Here is a 16,911-nt window from a genome sequence, read left to right as displayed (position 1 = left end):
TCTTCAGTCAGAAGCATCTTCGGATTTGTTGCGAGACTGACTGCTCCTGGAGACATTTCCTGCTGCAGCATTACCATCCACATCTTTGAAAATACTTGGATGACATACATAAACATTTTGTTTTTTTACATTACTAAGAATCATATCTGTGTCCAAAAGTCATAGGGAAACAAATGAGTTAGTGTTTGAATTTATATCTTTTAAAGACAAATATTTTTTTTTTCTTTTAAATCCTAAATATGTAAACAAAAACACAAATATTTAAATTTGAAATTCATTTCAAAATAGCTCATGCTTGAAAACGCATCAGAGGCTTTTATTCCTTCAATAGTTTTTAGAATAGATGCTGCATACTGTTTTATTATTTAATTACAAGACAATGACATATAAAACTATATATTTCTGTATTTATGTTCCGTATTAAACGAGAAGACTCACTCTGATGACGTATGTGACACGTAGGGGTCGATGGGAATGTATTATGTCTGCCGCCGCATGGTGGGGGTGTGAACACGTCCGTTCACACACACACACACACACACACACACACACACACACACACACACACACACACACACACACACACACACACACACACACACAGAAAAAGAGGCAGAGACAAACATCCAGTTTTCTTTCTCACGGACCTTTTTTGCGTCCCACATTCAGCCGGAGCCCGGATCCACTGAGGACGCCTGCAGACCAACTCACAGTAAGTCCCGGTCATGTTTGTCCAGCTAACGCCAAGCTACAAAACTTTGACACTTTGAAAATTAGTCCGGATCAGTCCGAAGCGACCCGGACTCGCTTGAGTTTTGTCCTTAAACGAAAAGGGAATTTCGCTAAATAGACCTAGAAATGAAGTGAGTAAAACCTGAACCATCGTTGAGACTTTCCGAGTAGACGTTATCTTTGTGTGGTTTGACGGTATGAAAATATCCTGTGTCCCTTGGAGCAGTTACACCTGTTTCAAAGTAGTGCGAAATCTGCATTTCATTACACATTTATTATTAAATCTGTCCTAAAGTTTGATATTTAGCATTTGTGAAGTTTATCGTGTTATTACGGGATGAACAGGATTCTTCGGTTGAGTTTCATTGCTTGAATACTGAAAATGAGCAGCAGCCAGTTGTCAGATGACTTCGTGAGTTTGGGACTTTTTGCTCACGTTGGTTGCTAAATGTTGTGGGCAGTGGCGTAACTCTGAAATCTGGGGACTGTGGGTATCCTGTCCTGGTGCCTGTTGGGAAATGTGTTTTTCTTTTTTCCAAGTTTTGCCACACGTAGTACGTAGACACTAGTTAAAAATGAACAACAATCAAAGTTTACGGTGTTTTTAGCAAAATAGGAAAAGAAAATATTTAATATAATCAAGTTACTTTTACTAAAATAATAAAAAAAATACACATTCCAACTGCAGCTGATAAAAATAAAGTTAAAACTCTAAATCAGACGTGTAGCAAGCTAGTATTGGCTAATATTGGTACCATTAGCTAATTTTAAAAGAAATGCATCTGGATCACCATTATAGTTCTACAAAGCGTAACATATTCATTTAATTATGATATTAGTTAAAATAATACTTGCTATACAATGATCTATTTTAACAATATAATGAATAATGATTGTCAGAATTTAGTTTGAAGATTTTAATTCAATAGAAAGTCATGTAATGGACTCGCTGGACAGTAGTGCGCCCTCTGGTGGACACACCACGGACAAGAGAAGACTTTTTAAAATAATAATCTCATCTTTTATGGAATTAACTAGTTATCACATTGTACAAGATTATATCCCATGTGTTCAAGGGAAACATGGGATATTTAGCACGTGTGCGAATGAGCTAACAGCTTGTGGAGTAACAGGGCTAGCAGCTAGCTTAAAATGGCAATGCCTTCATTGGAGTGCAGTTGATTTAGTTTTCACCAGATATAAAAAATATATATTTTCTTTATTGTATGCAAAGAAAAAGCGTTGAAGCATTTTTCAGGTAGCCAGGGATACTGTTTTGTTTAGTTTTTTTTTTCATTTAGCATATGCTCTTCATAATAAGGTTAGCGGTTTTAAAACCATAATTTGTGAAAACTTGTATAGTCTACTGGCAAGTATCATGTTTATACCTACTAATTTAAAAGAAAAATAAAGATATATCATTTATTTCAATTGAATTTCATGAAGAACACCACAGTAAACATCGTTACATGTTCAAAACAAAGCAGCTGTTGAAAGCAGGTTTTTCAGCCACATGCTAATTTGCAAACCCAGGCCTTGGTTGGACGTTTTTTAAAAGCCAGCAAAATTAAAAAAGAAATTCACACACTGAATTACTGCAACTATTAACAAGAAATGCATAATTCTCCACAACAAAGTAGGTTGGTTCACATCAGTATTTCCCTAAAAATGGACAAATACAGTCACTCATAAGAATATGTGTAAAGGAATAAACGATGGTTTTCTGGACCCACAATGCACCAGTGAAATGTTCCCAGTGCTGTACCTCCATAAAACCAGTTTGAACCATTTAAATATGGATGCTTGCTTTAATGTTGGCACCAGATTCTGATCCAACCGTTTGAGTATTTCAGATGAAATCAATTTTCAGGTTTGATGAAATAATTCGCTTCAGTTTTTTCTGTTTATCTGACAGAAGTGGCACCTGCTAACCTTTTTGGGTTTGTTTTTAGCTGTTGCTGTTTTGGTTTTTTTTGTTTTTTGTCTCATCAATGTGGCGTTTCGTCCGTTCAGCTGCTGCTCGTTGCATAATTAAGTTTCTATGTTACAGATCATTATCTGTATTCATAGAGTTTCTGAAATACTCCAACTAGCACGTCTTGTGTAATACTCACAGTTGGGTAGTAACTGGTTACATTTACTCAATTACTTTTACTCGAGTAATTTTATTATAAAGTATTTCTACTCTTACTTGAGTAAAATTTCTGTATTCTCTACCCACTGAATGAAAATCAAATATATTTTAACCAAAAATTCACCAGACACAGTGAAAAAGTTTTTTTTATTATTGAAAGAAACTGATTTGGAAACATTTTCTTTTTTTATGATTTTGTTTTCCTTTTTGTTACTGTTATTTTCATCCTTAAAATACCAACATTTCCACTTCATATTTTGGTCTGACTGTGTAATTTTTAAATATTAAATTATTGATAATTTGATCAGTTACTCAGTAATTGAGTGGACTTCCTACCAAATACTTTTTTTAATCTTACTTGAGTAATTCTTTGGACGGCTGCTTTTCATTTCACTTGAGTAAAAATATTTTGAAGTAGTAATACTCTTACTTAGTACTACAGGTTTAATACCACGACACTAAAAACACAAACTTTAACCACCTAAATGCATCATCCCATTTTCAAGAAATTATCTGAGATTTGAGCTTTTTTATGTTTATTAACCTCCATAATAAAATAAATAAGTTGATATACAATCATTTGTTTACTGGTTTAAAACTGTATAAAATGGAAGAAAGAAGCAAATAAATGAAAAAGACAAATTGACTCAATTTAATTCTAAATACAAAATATCACTGATTAATTTGTAGAAATTTGCTGAATAAATAAAAAGCACATCTGTGATGTATTAAACCACAGGGGTCAAAGTCGAGGCGCGTGGGCCAAATCCGGCCCGCCATGTCTGTTTATGTGGCCCTCTAGGTTCTAGACTAAACACCAAGTCTGCTTAAATATTATGTTTTCAATCAAATCAATGTAGTTTTTATCTGTTTACTGCCAAATTGTAACAATCAATTCCTCCAGTTTCTTCAGAATTATTGTGGAAATTTACACAAAATCAACAAATTGCGCTAATAATTGGGAGTTTATTGCAGATTTTTCTCAAATATTGTCAAAAACTTTCTTACTTGTACTAAACAGCTGCCTCAGCTTTAAGTGATTTCAGATTATAGTCCATGATCTACACAGCGAGTAATAAAAAGTCGCAAATAACCACAAATATCGTAAATATTTCCAAATTAGTACCACAATCCCTTTGATTTTTATTGGAAAAAATCACAAAAAGAATCACGAAACCCTGGAGGGACTGAAAGGATGTTCAAAAACATTATTTGATTTTAGAAAATTATTGATATTTTAACAGTTTGGTGAACAGATTTTATCAACACATTCTGGCGCCACCGGCCCTTTAAGAGCACTGATGGTCCTGATTTGGCCCAAAACGAAAATGAGTGTCACTGCTGAATTAAACAAGAAAAATAGTTTATAAGATTTAGAATTAAGTGGTGAAATTGGAAAATTTTAAATGATTTTTAAGCTCTACTTTTAAGTGCCAAACATACAATAACATTACATGTAGCTGCTGCTGTTGGATCTGTAATCTCAGCCATTTAAGCCCTTAATCATCTAACATTTCTAACTCCATCCCATTATAAAATATCTTTCTTTTCGTTTCATTGCCGTCAGACGTTCAGTCGGCTGCTCCCTGACCTCCGCAGGGTCGTTTTCTGAACCGTGTCGTCTCGTCGCTGCTGCAGTCGGAAATAAACAATCGACACATTTCAGAGAAGGGAGGCGCCTCATAAACACAGATTAGAAAGCAGCGTGTTAATTTGGGCTTTGGCTGATCCTCCCCACATTTAACAGCGCTGCCAGCTAATGACAGGCCGGCGCTGCAAACTGGGACCACGCAGTCAGCAGAAGTCTGAATTGTTCAGATCTTACAGGATATTTAAAACGGTTTCAATGTGTTTTGTTAGATTGGAGAACATGAACGGTATCTTTTTGTTTTTAAACTGAAAGAGTGAAAGCAGCACTCCTTATATGTAGCTTCCTGTTACCTCACTGCTCTTATGAGCAATAATCTGCTGTAGGTTTTAGTTGTTGGCACAGATGCTGAGTAATTTCCACAGAAAGAGGGAAACCACCTGACGGGGTTTCACACGTTCGTGTCACAGCGTCGTCATGGCGATGCTGGAGCCCCTCTTTATCCCCTAAAACTTATCCCAAAACTTTCAGAGACGGGAAGAAGCGTCAGCACAGCAGCACACTGTAAAACATTTGGTTTAACCTGAAAATGAAAGTCCACCTGCTGCCTTGAAAATGTAATTTAAGTCACAAGAAAATAGTTTTGGTTTTAACTCAGAAATTAAAGTTCATGATTTAACAACAACAGACAAATTGTCTAAACATTGTTTTTTAACTTCATTCATCTTGAATTGTGAGTTTTAACTTAATGTTGCAATTTAAACCAAATAATTATTTTACAATATGCAAGAAAACAAAACTGTCCTCATCTGGTTTAACTCAGTTGATTCAACTCTTGGAGGTTTGACTAAATTAATAAAAAGTTAAGTAAGTTTATCTGCTGTAAGTTTATCTTTCACAAACTCAGATTCCCACATTTTTTCTGATTTTACTGAAATTTTTTCTCAAAATTTGCTGCCTCAGCCATACTTCATGTCAAGTTATTGTCTGTGATCAATACGATTAATAAAATGTCACATTTAACATCATAAATTAGCGCAAAATGGGTAAAAATTCCTTCCAACTATTTCTAAATTAGCACCACAAAATCAGTTGTTTTTATTGCAAAACAATAAAAAATCCTGGATGGAAAAGATGTTCGATATCATTTTACTGTAAGAACCTTCTATTGAATGCTAAAACAAACAGCTATTTATTGATATTTTATCAGTTTAATGGGTTTTATCGGAACATTCCCTTTAAGAACATTCAGATTTTTGATTTGGCCCAATATGAAAATGAGTTGGACATCGCTGAGCTAAGCAGTTGTCCTGTTGTTATTCCACCAAACTGATTCTTGGCAGTAACCTTTTAAAGTGAACCGCAGCGCGGATCTTATGCTGCAGAGGGAAAATCATGTCAGTAAGGTCAGAGAGCCTGGAAAGTTCTGGTAACTGGTTCAGATTCTTTTCACTCTGAGTAATTTCGGTTCTCCACGCAGCGTATAAAGATAGACTTCCCCACAGCCTTTTAATTTCAGCTGCGTTGTACGGTATTTGTTATGCAAGTTATAATAAGACTGGTGTTTTTAGTTCTGCTTTCAGTTTCTAGTCAGGTGACTTTTCCTTCATGGAGGCTCGTTTTGGGAGTCATTTTAAAGAAAATCACTGCATTAATGAGACACAAATTAGATTTTTTGTAATGAAATCTAATTGTTGTACAATAATTCCATAAAATGCATTAGAAATGACATTTTTATGTTTTAATTAGTAAAATTAAGATTTCATAAACCTCTAACTCTTAAACTTTCTTTATTGATTGTTGAATTATCTAGTTCTGGTTTGATCGATCAAAGAGTCAACAGGTGCTCGAATGCTGTTGAACTGTAAACAAAGAAGAAAATCAGAGGCTGTGATGTTGAATTAAAATGTAGAAGAAGAGTTACTGCCCTCTAAATACACGGTGCAACCTCAGTTTTCTGACCAGAGTGTGCAGATGGGTAGAAATGCTGTGTTTTACTGCAGCGTTGACGGGTGAATAAATGGAAATACCCACATTTAGAGTCAAAAAATATGCTGCGATGGTTCTTTAATATACAATTTTTGGCAGGAATGTAATGACATACAGAGAACGACGCGTGAATCTTTGTTCATTTCTGCCAGCTTAACAGGGCAACTCAAAATCTACTTCATTTCTTTCTTTAAAATAAGAGTCTCATCCAACTAGGTGTAGGTGAAGCTACAAAATAGATGTTAGCCTTAGCATAGTTAGCAGCTAATATGTAGCCTAACAGGATTCTCACATCTATGTTGCCACACAAACACTTCTTCATTGGTTTTTGTAATCCAGGCTTTTTTTTGTCAGTCCAATCACAAGAAGATTGGTCAACATAACGAGGCAACTCAAGAACTAATTCCTTCCTCCCTTCAAAATAAGAGTTTCAAACATGGACATGAAATGTCGTGTTTTACCGCTCACCTGCAGCGTTGATGGGAGAATCAACGGAAATACCCACAATGAGAGCCATGTGCTCTCAGTCAAAAACATGCTGCTATGATGGCCTTGTACAAGGTTTTTGGCAGGAATGTAACACCATACAGAAAACCCGACATGAAAATCTTTGTTTATTTCTGTCATCTTAACAGGGAAACTCAAAAACCACTTCCATTCTTATTTCAAAATAAGAGCCTCATCCATACAATAGGATATGAAATAGACGCTACCTTTAGCGTTGTTAACAGCTAGCATGTAGCCTCACAGGATTCTGCCTCATTGTTTTTTTTATATAGCTGAGGGTTTTAGTCAGAAGCAGATTGGCAAACAATGTCAAGTAATAATGCAAGAATTCCCTTCAAAATAAGATACAAAATGCTAACTTTAGCAGCTAAAGATTAGCCAGTTGCGTCATTTTCAAAGAGCCTTAAATCATAAACAATTTAACAGTGGCAGAAGGTTCTTCAAAACGTTTCTATCCAAACTTTAGTCGCCATCGTGACAGAAAGTCTTTATTTGTCGGCAAAGCAGAATCTGAAGCTCAGAATATTCACATTCATATCCGGGATTCATAACAACAACAGAGGCTTGAAGATAAAGCCGCCTGCTGAATGAGACGGCGCTTTATGGGGCTTTATTACAGCGAGATCTCGTTACTCCCTCGCTAGTTTGTTTCAGCCAATGTCAGAGGAAACTGCAAAACAGCTGCAGGGAGCAAATATGCAAGTCGAAGCAAAAGTTTGCTCTTTTTTCAGATGTGGGAAACAGTTTCACTTTTAAACTCACTTTACTCTTCTTGTAACTTAGGATAAAAATGGAAACTCTAAAAAAAAGTTTGTTGAACTAATTCCAGAGTGTCGCCACTTTAAGCCTTACTTGCAACCGTTTTGGCGATCATTTAATTTCCTGAAAGAGGAAAATGCAACAGAGATGTTGCTTAGAGCTGAAGTGGCGTGAGCGGAGCGCGGTCAGCAGACGGTATCATAACTGAGCCTTTTTTAATCTGCATTGCTGCTCGACATCGAGACAACAATCTCCTTTGAGGATTAGCTGCTTTGCTGCTGAGAGCTTTGGGGTTTGGACTCGCTTCAGTTTTGTAAACAGGAAGCTCTCTTCGTGTTTTCTGGCCAATAGGTCAATAAAGTGACCTGCTGGAGAGTTTCAGAGACATTGATGCAGCTGTGCTGGAAAATATGTGAACATGGAGTCAGTCACACATTGCTTTTATTTTACATTTTATCAAATTGGGGTCAAAATTGCAGTACATTTTATAGGAGATGAGATTAGCTAATATTTTTTAAAGGGCAATTTAATTTAGTGGTTTTTGTTTTAATATATATACTTTTTGGTTGTGATGTTTTACTTTGTATATTTAAAAACATCTTCTCGTTGGTGAACGTTCATTCACAGAAAACAGAATGAATGCTTTACGTGTAACGATACGGGTGTTTATTTATTTTTACAAATATGAAACGTTAGGCTTACTTTTGTGCTCCTCTGTTCCAGACAGAATTTTTCAGAAAGATTTTCTCCCATAATTTCACTGCATTCAGAGCCGATTTCTGTCCCTGCTCAGAAAACATCACCCCCACAGCATGATGCTGCCACCACTGTGCTTGCCATTTGGAGGTTGTGTATCCAGATTGATGCATTTCCAACACACTTGGTGGAAAATGTGTTGTGTCGCTTTGGTCTTTTTTAAATGTGTTTTCCGTGTCCTACTCTGGCTTTCTTCTGTCCTGGGATGATGAGTCGACAGAGATGCTCAACGCCGAGGATGTTTTATGGTGAAGCCACTCTTTAAATCTCAGCATGACTTCATCTTTGAACTGCTTCCTTCTGGTCCTCCTGTTTGTGTGCTGACGTTCTCTAACGGACCTTTATAGGACAGCTGGATTTATGCAGATTAAATGGATTCTGTTTCTAATTTTGTGTCTGTGAAGGCAGGAATAATTGGATGTCGCTGTTTTACGTAAACTAACAAAATGATAAAAAGTTGGAAGTTGTGTGAATATTTTTGCGTGGCAGTGTGATGATATGAAGCTGTAAAATGGCTGAGTCGACGTCTGAAAAAATAAAATAAAATAAAAACCTGACGTTAGGCATTTTTGTTTTCTTGTGAAAACCAACAAGCTGCATCCGAAATGCACAAAGGAGCGTTATCGCAGATCCTTCCTCCCATTAGTTCTACGACTTTGTAATCATCACTGCTCACAAAAACTCTGTTTTCACAGCTGCACAGTTTCAAATAACGGCCATGTTGTTTTCACTTGAGCAACGAGGCATTTCAAAGTTCTTTACGTCATAAAAACGCAAAGTCATAGAAAACACAGTCAATAACATTACATATAAGATTATTGATTAATGTTTTATTGATTATGAAGCAAAAGCAACCATAACCAGTTGGGTTTTTAGTGTAGATTTAAAGGAACTCAGCGCTTCGGCTGTTTTACAGTTTTCAGGAGTTTTGTTCCAGATGTGTGGTGCATAGAAGCTGAATGCTGCTTCTCCATGTTTGGTTCTGGTTCTGGGGATGCAGAGCAGAACCAGAACCAGAAGGCCTGAGAGGTCTGGAAGGTTGCTATGACAACAGCAAATCTTTAATGCACTGTGGTGCTGATCCGTTGAGTGATTTATAAACTAACAGTATTTTAAAGTCTATTCTCTGATCTACAGGGAGCCAGAGGAAGGACTGTAGATCTGGGTGATGTGCTATAACTTCCTGGTTTTAGTCAGAACTCCAGCAACAGCGTTCTGGATCAGATTGATTTTTTTTTTAGGCTGACCTGTTGCAGTAATCAATGTGTCTAAAGATAAACACATGGATGGGTTTCTCTAGATCTCAGACATTAATCCTCCAATCCTGGAGATGTTCTTCAGGTGATAGAAGGCCAACTTTGTAACCGTCTTCATGTGGCTGTGAAGGTTCAGGTCAGAGTTCAGCCTGATCTCCTGTAATAACTGAAGCTGTGGGTCGACGCTACATTGTTCCTCTTTCGGACTAAATATAATAACTTCAGTTTTGTTTGTGTTTGGCTGGAGGAAGTTTTGACACATTGTTCTCAGCATCTGTTCAGTGATTCAGAGTCACCTGGTGACATCAGAATCTAAATCCTTTATTCTCATTTTTATAATTTTTTTACACTTTTGTTTTGCTGCTGTTACACCTGAGTTTCGCCACTGTGGAGCATCTGTCTGTGGTTTAATCGATGACTATCTCTAAAAGTATCAAAAACACCATGTGACTCTGACCAAACAGGATGGATTTATGTTTCGAAGAAGGATGTTTGTTTTCACTTCTTGCTTTTTTACACATGTGAGGTTTTGATCTGACAGTGGTGTCAGGTTTGTCAAATGGCATCAATTTATTCTCGTATTAACCTCCAGGAAGCTTCTGTTGAATCCTTTTAACAAAATATTTTAAATTTGTGTTGATATCGACGCATTTATTGAGTTTGAAATGGTGCACTTTGCTCTTTAAAAGGACTTAATGACACAGAGTCCAAACTAGAGATTTTGAGTAGAAGTGGAGGGGGAGACGGAAGCAGCTTGTAATCTGATCCGCAGGGAGGGAGTCGTCTTTTTGGGATATTTTCAGACTCCTCAAATAACCACAATGGACGGGTGTATTTTTGCTCCTTCCAGTGCAGAATAACATCTTGCAGGGTATATTTTCTTTGGGTTTAGTGAAGTTCAGGCTGAATGTTGCTGGCTTGATGAGTTTCATCGAAGTATACTGTGCTGAGTAGGTTTTCTTTTCAGATATGATAGAAATGCCAAAGTTTAAGTCAGATCAGATTCACATCCACACGCTGGTTTCTGTTTGTATGTTTCCTATGACACCAGATAAAGTCATTGAAAGTGGCTCCGTTTAAAAATAACCCATAAAATAATGTTTGCAACTGTGACTGTTGTTGCTAGAAAACAAGGCGGTGAATCTGTTTCCCCACTTTCATGCAGAGTGAAACCAAATGCTCTGCCAGGCCAACACTTCAGAGAAACTTTGCTTCCTTTTTATATGAAACTTTCTGCTCTAATGGCCACTTTTCACCTTCTGAGGTTAAAAGTGGTTTGCTGATATAAATGAGAGCAGAGTTGGCGCTTTAAGAAGCTGTTGTGAATGAATTCAGTCTTATAAAGTCTCAGAATTTTATTTGACTTTTTTCCAGGCCAAGATATGGAAAAAAATACAACGGAGCATGGAAACCTGTTCTATTTTCCAGGTTTATAACAAATAACGGCTTGATTTTCAACATTTTATCCAACATTTTGAGGTTTTGACTTATGACTGAATGGACACAATATTCACAAATTATTTTTGCTTTAGATAACTTCAAAATCAAGTTGAGTTCAACCTGCGGTCTTTAAAGTGAGTGTGGCTAAAACTTCAGGAAGTTTTGTTATTTTATTCTTTTTTTTTAAATATTATTTTATTAGATTTTTTTCCCCAATTATACAAAAAAACAATAAAATTATCACATTTTATTTTAACAATTCTTTTCTTCTTTTTTTAATGAAATATTTTAAACCTTAAATACACCAGTTAGAGTTTGAAACGCAGATGCAAGATGTACCACATATTAAGACTTTTTATGATTTCTGAAACCTACAAATCGGACCGCTGTTTAACCGGAATAATGGTGAATATTTTCTTATTAAATGCAAATCTAAAACTTTTATCCTGGAAAAGTATGACATTTTGAAAACCCATGAATGATTGTAATGTTCAATCTGTGTTTAATGAGAAATCCAGCGGTGCAGATGTTCCCTACTATCTTCTCTGACGTTCTCCTACTGAGGTGAGACTAAATTAATGTTTTTATGTTTCAGGCTCACAACTCGCTGCAAAGTAGCTCAACCCAATCACAGCCATGTCGAAAGGATGCATCACAGTCACCAAGTACTTCTTATTCCTCTTCAACCTCCTCTTTTTTGTAAGTAACGCCATTTTTTCTTTATCAGTTCATTGGTTCTTACTTCCTCACCAGCAGCTGTGGTTCATTAAAAAAGCAGAGCAACATTTTACTGCATTGTGTTTGCAATCAGAAGTCAGAATTTCCCAGTTGGAAAACTAAAATGGAGTCAGTGCAACATCTGCACAAATTAAACTGAAAAAACTGCACACTGCAAAAACACAAAATCGTACCAAGTGTTTTTGGTGTTAAAAAGGATTGGTGTTAAAATAATCCAATCGTTTGTTGAAATAACGTTTAAAGAATTAACACCAATTCTGAAAATTACCAAATAGAAAATTAAATAGTGTTATTTGATGAGTTGGAACTTTGAGTCTTCTTCTTCTTCCCTTTATGTGTTGCCAATGTGACCAAGTAGCACTTTGGTATTTTGGGTTCACTGATCAGAAAAAGATCGGATTGTTGTGTTTCAGGACCAACTGAGAGGAAAATCTTCAGGTTAAAATCACCAGCTAGCTTCTCTGAGTTAGCTAACACAGCGCCGCTAGCTAACTTCTGTACTGGACAGTAAAACCATTACTGCTGCCTCACAGCTAACCTGGAAAACCATGTAATCTTTAGAGATGTTTGCTGCCTTCAGCTTTTTATTTGAATAGTTATCTCTATTCAAATACTAGATACTGTGTAAGGAAATGAGGAAAGAGACTTTACAGAGTAATTGTAAGCTCTGAGTAACAGCAGATGGTTCCAGTTTGCTTCCTCCTCTCTTCCATTAATGTCCAGTTCTGGCTTCCAACACTGACTGTGCGAGGCTGTCCAGACCTTTCCAATGAGTCTGCATCTATAAACCTGACACAGGCCTTTTGAAGTCAACTGGGGTCTAATAGGAAGCGTGTGTGTGTCTGTGTCAAGTGTTTGTCCATGTGGACAAATTATGCACGGTGAGGCCAGGGGAGCCAGGAAGTGGTGGGCTAATGATGGCTGCCGGTGCTCTGCAGCCTCTTTAAGAGATCGGCTCCTAAGCAGGGCACTAATTACTGCTGTGGGGCTGCAGAGGGGGCAGCAATACAAGCAGGAAGCTGGAGAATCAACAGAGCCTCTTATTGAGGAGTGTGGTCCCCAAGACAGAACCTCCAAACAGAGGCTCACAGTCAGAGCTTCACAAACTCAGTCAGTAAAAATTGAGGGAGTGAAATAATCATAAACCAACATTGCTGAATTTGTTGCCCAATGCTGGGTGTTAATCGTGAGAAAATGTGGAAAAGGCATTTTCTTCATTGCTGCTACGACAGAAAGACAGAAACTAAGATTTAATGACTTCCAGATGCAAAAATAACAAAGTGAAAGAAAACTCTCCCATGTTTTCAGGCATACCAACTGTTTTGTTCTTATATGACACAGAAATGCACCGATCCACTTTTTTCACTTCCGATGCCGATATCTGAGGTTGACCGATGTAGAAGACCAGCGCTGAACTGGCTTTTAACGTTTCTGTTTTTTTAAAAGACATAAATGTACTGAATCATAAATTCATTTGATAACTCTGCACCAATACAGCACACTTAAAAACACCAATAGCTTCACAAGCTGGGTCAAACATGTGAAAACAGCTTTAATTTGTTTAACAGCTAATGTAAAATAAATTATATAAAAACAGAAAATGACTAAAACAATATGTTGGTCAAACATGTAAAAATAAACTCCAACAAATCTTCTTTCAAATGGTTCAGAGTGCAATTAGCGATTCTAAATGTATTGTAAAATAAATTATAAAGCATAGAATTGGATTGGACACTGCAAAAACACAAACTATTAGTTTCTAGTTAGTTTAGTTTCTTGTTCAAATATCTTAGTACATTTGGAATAAGACCAATTAACTTAAAAGTAATTTTTCATGAAGATGTAGAGGTTTGTTTTAAGCAACTAATTCCTTAATATTGGTGAAAAAGTGCCAGCCCATTGGCAGATAAATGAACTTTTAACAACATGTGAAAATGTCTTGTTGTAAAGTGAAATAATCTGAGAATGGAACAAGAGCGAGACAATCTCTATTTATGATCATGTTTCTTTACTGTATATAAAGCAGATCAATGTGTTAGCAAAACATTTGGAGCTTTTCTAAATATCATGATCTTGTAGTGCTAGCAGTTAGCCTTGCTAGCATTACCAAAACAGCATTCTCCATGTGTAATGCTAGCTATGCTGATCGCTAATATAACTTTCTATTATGCAGTTAAGATCAAAATTATTCAGATATTGTAGATTTTTGCCTTAACTCTAAGATTTGCAAATGACAAAACTCAGAAGAACAACATAGAAAAGCTAGATTATTTCACTATCAACGGGTACTTTGCCGTTACCTAGCAACCCTAGCCAAGCTCAAGGCGTCACCTAGCAACCAATGAATAATTCCACTAGCAGATTATTTCACTTAAAACAATACTTGGCTAAGATTTTGTGTTTTTGCACTGTATAAAGTGAAATAGTCTGCCAATGGAACTAGCAAATTTTCATCAATATCAGTGTTTTATTACTTAAAACAAGCCTCTAAATCTTGCTGAAAAGTTACTTTTAAGTTAGTTTTGTAAGATACTTGGTAAGATTTTGTGTTTTTGCAGTGAATAGATATGTCTCTTTATGGATCTGACACACTGTCACCAATACCTGATCTATTATTTTTATCAATATTAATACAGATATCAATATTGGATTGGTGTGTCTCTAATATTTCCACTTTCTTCTTTCTCAGATCTTTGGAGCGTTGATCATGGGCTTTGGACTGTGGATACTCTTCGATAAGGAAAGCTTCATAGCCGTGCTACGTAAGTGCCGACACACTTAGACGCTCCTGCAGATATTTTAATATCCAGTTTCTTTCTTAACCAGGGGGATTTTAAAATGTTAAACACTGAAACAGAAACTGGAGAATGTGGGAAACCCCAAAGGTCTGTGTTCAGAGTCTGCGTTTTTTATGGAGTTCCCATGGGAATCGTTTCCATGGAAACCCAACGTTGTTTTTAAAAAAATTGACTCACAGATGAAACGAATAAAGGCTGCAGACGCACAAACATTCACATCTGTGCGGCGCAGGGTTCCCAGTGGGTGAGGCGTCTCTGAAGGTTTCACCTCAGGTTGGAAAATCTGACTTTTACTTCCTCGTTTCCTCCACAGAGTTTTTCAGTCTGCCCACTCAGCAGGGGGGCTCAGATGGAAATTCCCTCTGCAACAGATCATAGCACTTTTACTGTTTGTGTCAGTATCTTCAGATAAACATGTGCAACCTCTACATTGTCCCCGTTTTTAAATGCGCAGAGCTTTTTTCAGGCAGGCGGCGTAATTAAACCCAGCTCCAGAATCTGTGACAGAGAAATGGAAAATGCTTGTTTCCAAAAACTGTCCGTGTTTTCAACACACATGGAGCGAATCCAGCAGCAGCAGAGGAGCTTTCGCTCTCTTCCCCCTGAAGAGTTTAGTAATTTATTGCTGGGCTGTTTGGTGAGTGTGAGTAAATACAGCGCTGCTTAGTTTGGGACTTTGTTAACCCTTTATTAACCCTTAGTTAGCCCTTTATTAACCCTTAGTTAGCCCTTTATTAACCCTTAGTTAGCCCTTTATTAACTATTTGTTAGCCCTTTTATTAACCCTTTGTTAGCCCTTTATAAACCCTTAGTTAGCCCTTTATTAACTATTTGTTATCCCTTTTATTAACCCTTTGTTAGCCCTTTATAAGCCCTTAGTTAGCCCTTTATTAACCACGTGTTAACCCTTTATTAACCATGTGTTGACCCTTTGTTAAACATCTATTAACACTAACGCTTTGCTAACATTTATTAACCCTTTATTAAGCCTTTGTTAACCTTTTATTAACCATTTATTAACCCAGCTGAGATGGGAATCAACCAGAAACAAAATGAGGAAAGTTGATCTCTTTAATAGGATGACAAGATTTACTTCTGTCATCCATCCATCCATCCATCCATCCATCCATCCATCCATCCATCCATCCATCCATCCATCCATCCATCCATCCATCCATCCATCCATCCATCCATCCATCCATCCATCCATCCATCCATCCATCCATCCCTTTCTTTTTTCTTTGCTTTGTAATTGCTTGTTTCTTTCCATCCATCCTTCCCTCCCATTTTTCTCTTTCTTTCTTGTTTCCTTCTTTTTTCCACCCATCTTTCTGTCATTGTTCCTTTTTTCTTTCGTTTTTCTTCTTTTCCTCTTTATTCTGTTAACTTTCTTTCCATCCATCCATCCATCCATCTGGTTATACTAACTCTGAATGGAAATCATCTGTGTTATTAAACTCTTTAATGTTGATGAAGCAGTGAAAGGGTCTTCTAGAGTACATTTATTGTATTTTCAGTCAGTTATTCTCTTGCTATTGTTGTAAAGCATTTCGTAAAAAGGCTAGCGTTTTGACAAGTCATGCAGAGCTGATGTTGTCTCCCAGCAGCCATTGTGTTTCCTGGCTGACTATTTAAGGCCTTGAGGTCAGAAACAATGGAAAAATCACACCCACGATGTTATTGAGCTGAGTGTGCTAATCTTAAGTTAGACCTTTGGAAAACAAATATCCATCATCCCCCTCTGGGTTAGCTGCGACGTCAGTTTGTCCACAGCTCTCTGATGCCGCCTGGATTTTCCTCCTGAGGGAGTTTTAAAGGGGACCCATTATGCAAAATTCACATTTAGTAAATTTTATATTCCCATGCGTGTTTCAACTGTTTCTAAAAACAACCCAAGCGCTTAAAAGAAACCACACAGACATTTTTGGACAATAGGTTCATCTTTTTGGTGTCTGGAAAACAAACCATTTCAAAAACCTCATATTGTTGAGTCACATTCCACGGGCACCGTTACCTAGCAACCCAAGCCTAACCCAACCCGTTACTTAGCAACGCAAGCTGAGTTCCAGCTGCTAAAACCATCCAGTGGCTGGTTTTAGCAGCTTTTTACCCCTTTGCAACTCCTTCACTTCATCATTCGAGGCGCCATGATGGACACCGGAAGTGATGGACGGGAGGATTGGAAAGAGCGACTTAAATTGTTTCTCAATGTTG

The 16,911-nt window shown here is 37.0% G+C and overlaps 1 protein-coding gene across 1 annotated transcript in view; it reads left to right on the top strand.

Annotated features, from left to right (window-relative positions):
• The first annotated feature begins 514 nt into the window (after positions 1-514).
• The window catches only part of cd82b (CD82 molecule b), a 34,795-nt gene continuing 18,398 nt past the window's right edge, over positions 515-16,911 (top strand). The window contains exons 1-3 of the mRNA XM_008411940.3: positions 515-712; positions 11,757-11,860; positions 14,589-14,661. Coding sequence (XP_008410162.1) covers positions 11,798-11,860; positions 14,589-14,661 — 136 coding nt within the window. The 5' untranslated portion in view covers positions 515-712; positions 11,757-11,797. The remainder of the gene's footprint in view (positions 713-11,756; positions 11,861-14,588; positions 14,662-16,911) is intronic.

This window comes from Poecilia reticulata, chromosome 6 (assembly GCF_904066995.2).
Source record: "Poecilia reticulata chromosome 6, P_reticulata-male-v2, whole genome shotgun sequence".
In the NCBI taxonomy this organism is placed as follows: Eukaryota; Metazoa; Chordata; class Actinopteri; order Cyprinodontiformes; family Poeciliidae; genus Poecilia; species Poecilia reticulata.
Note: the sequence above shows the minus strand (reverse complement) of the source record. Positions and strands in the feature narration are given on the sequence as shown.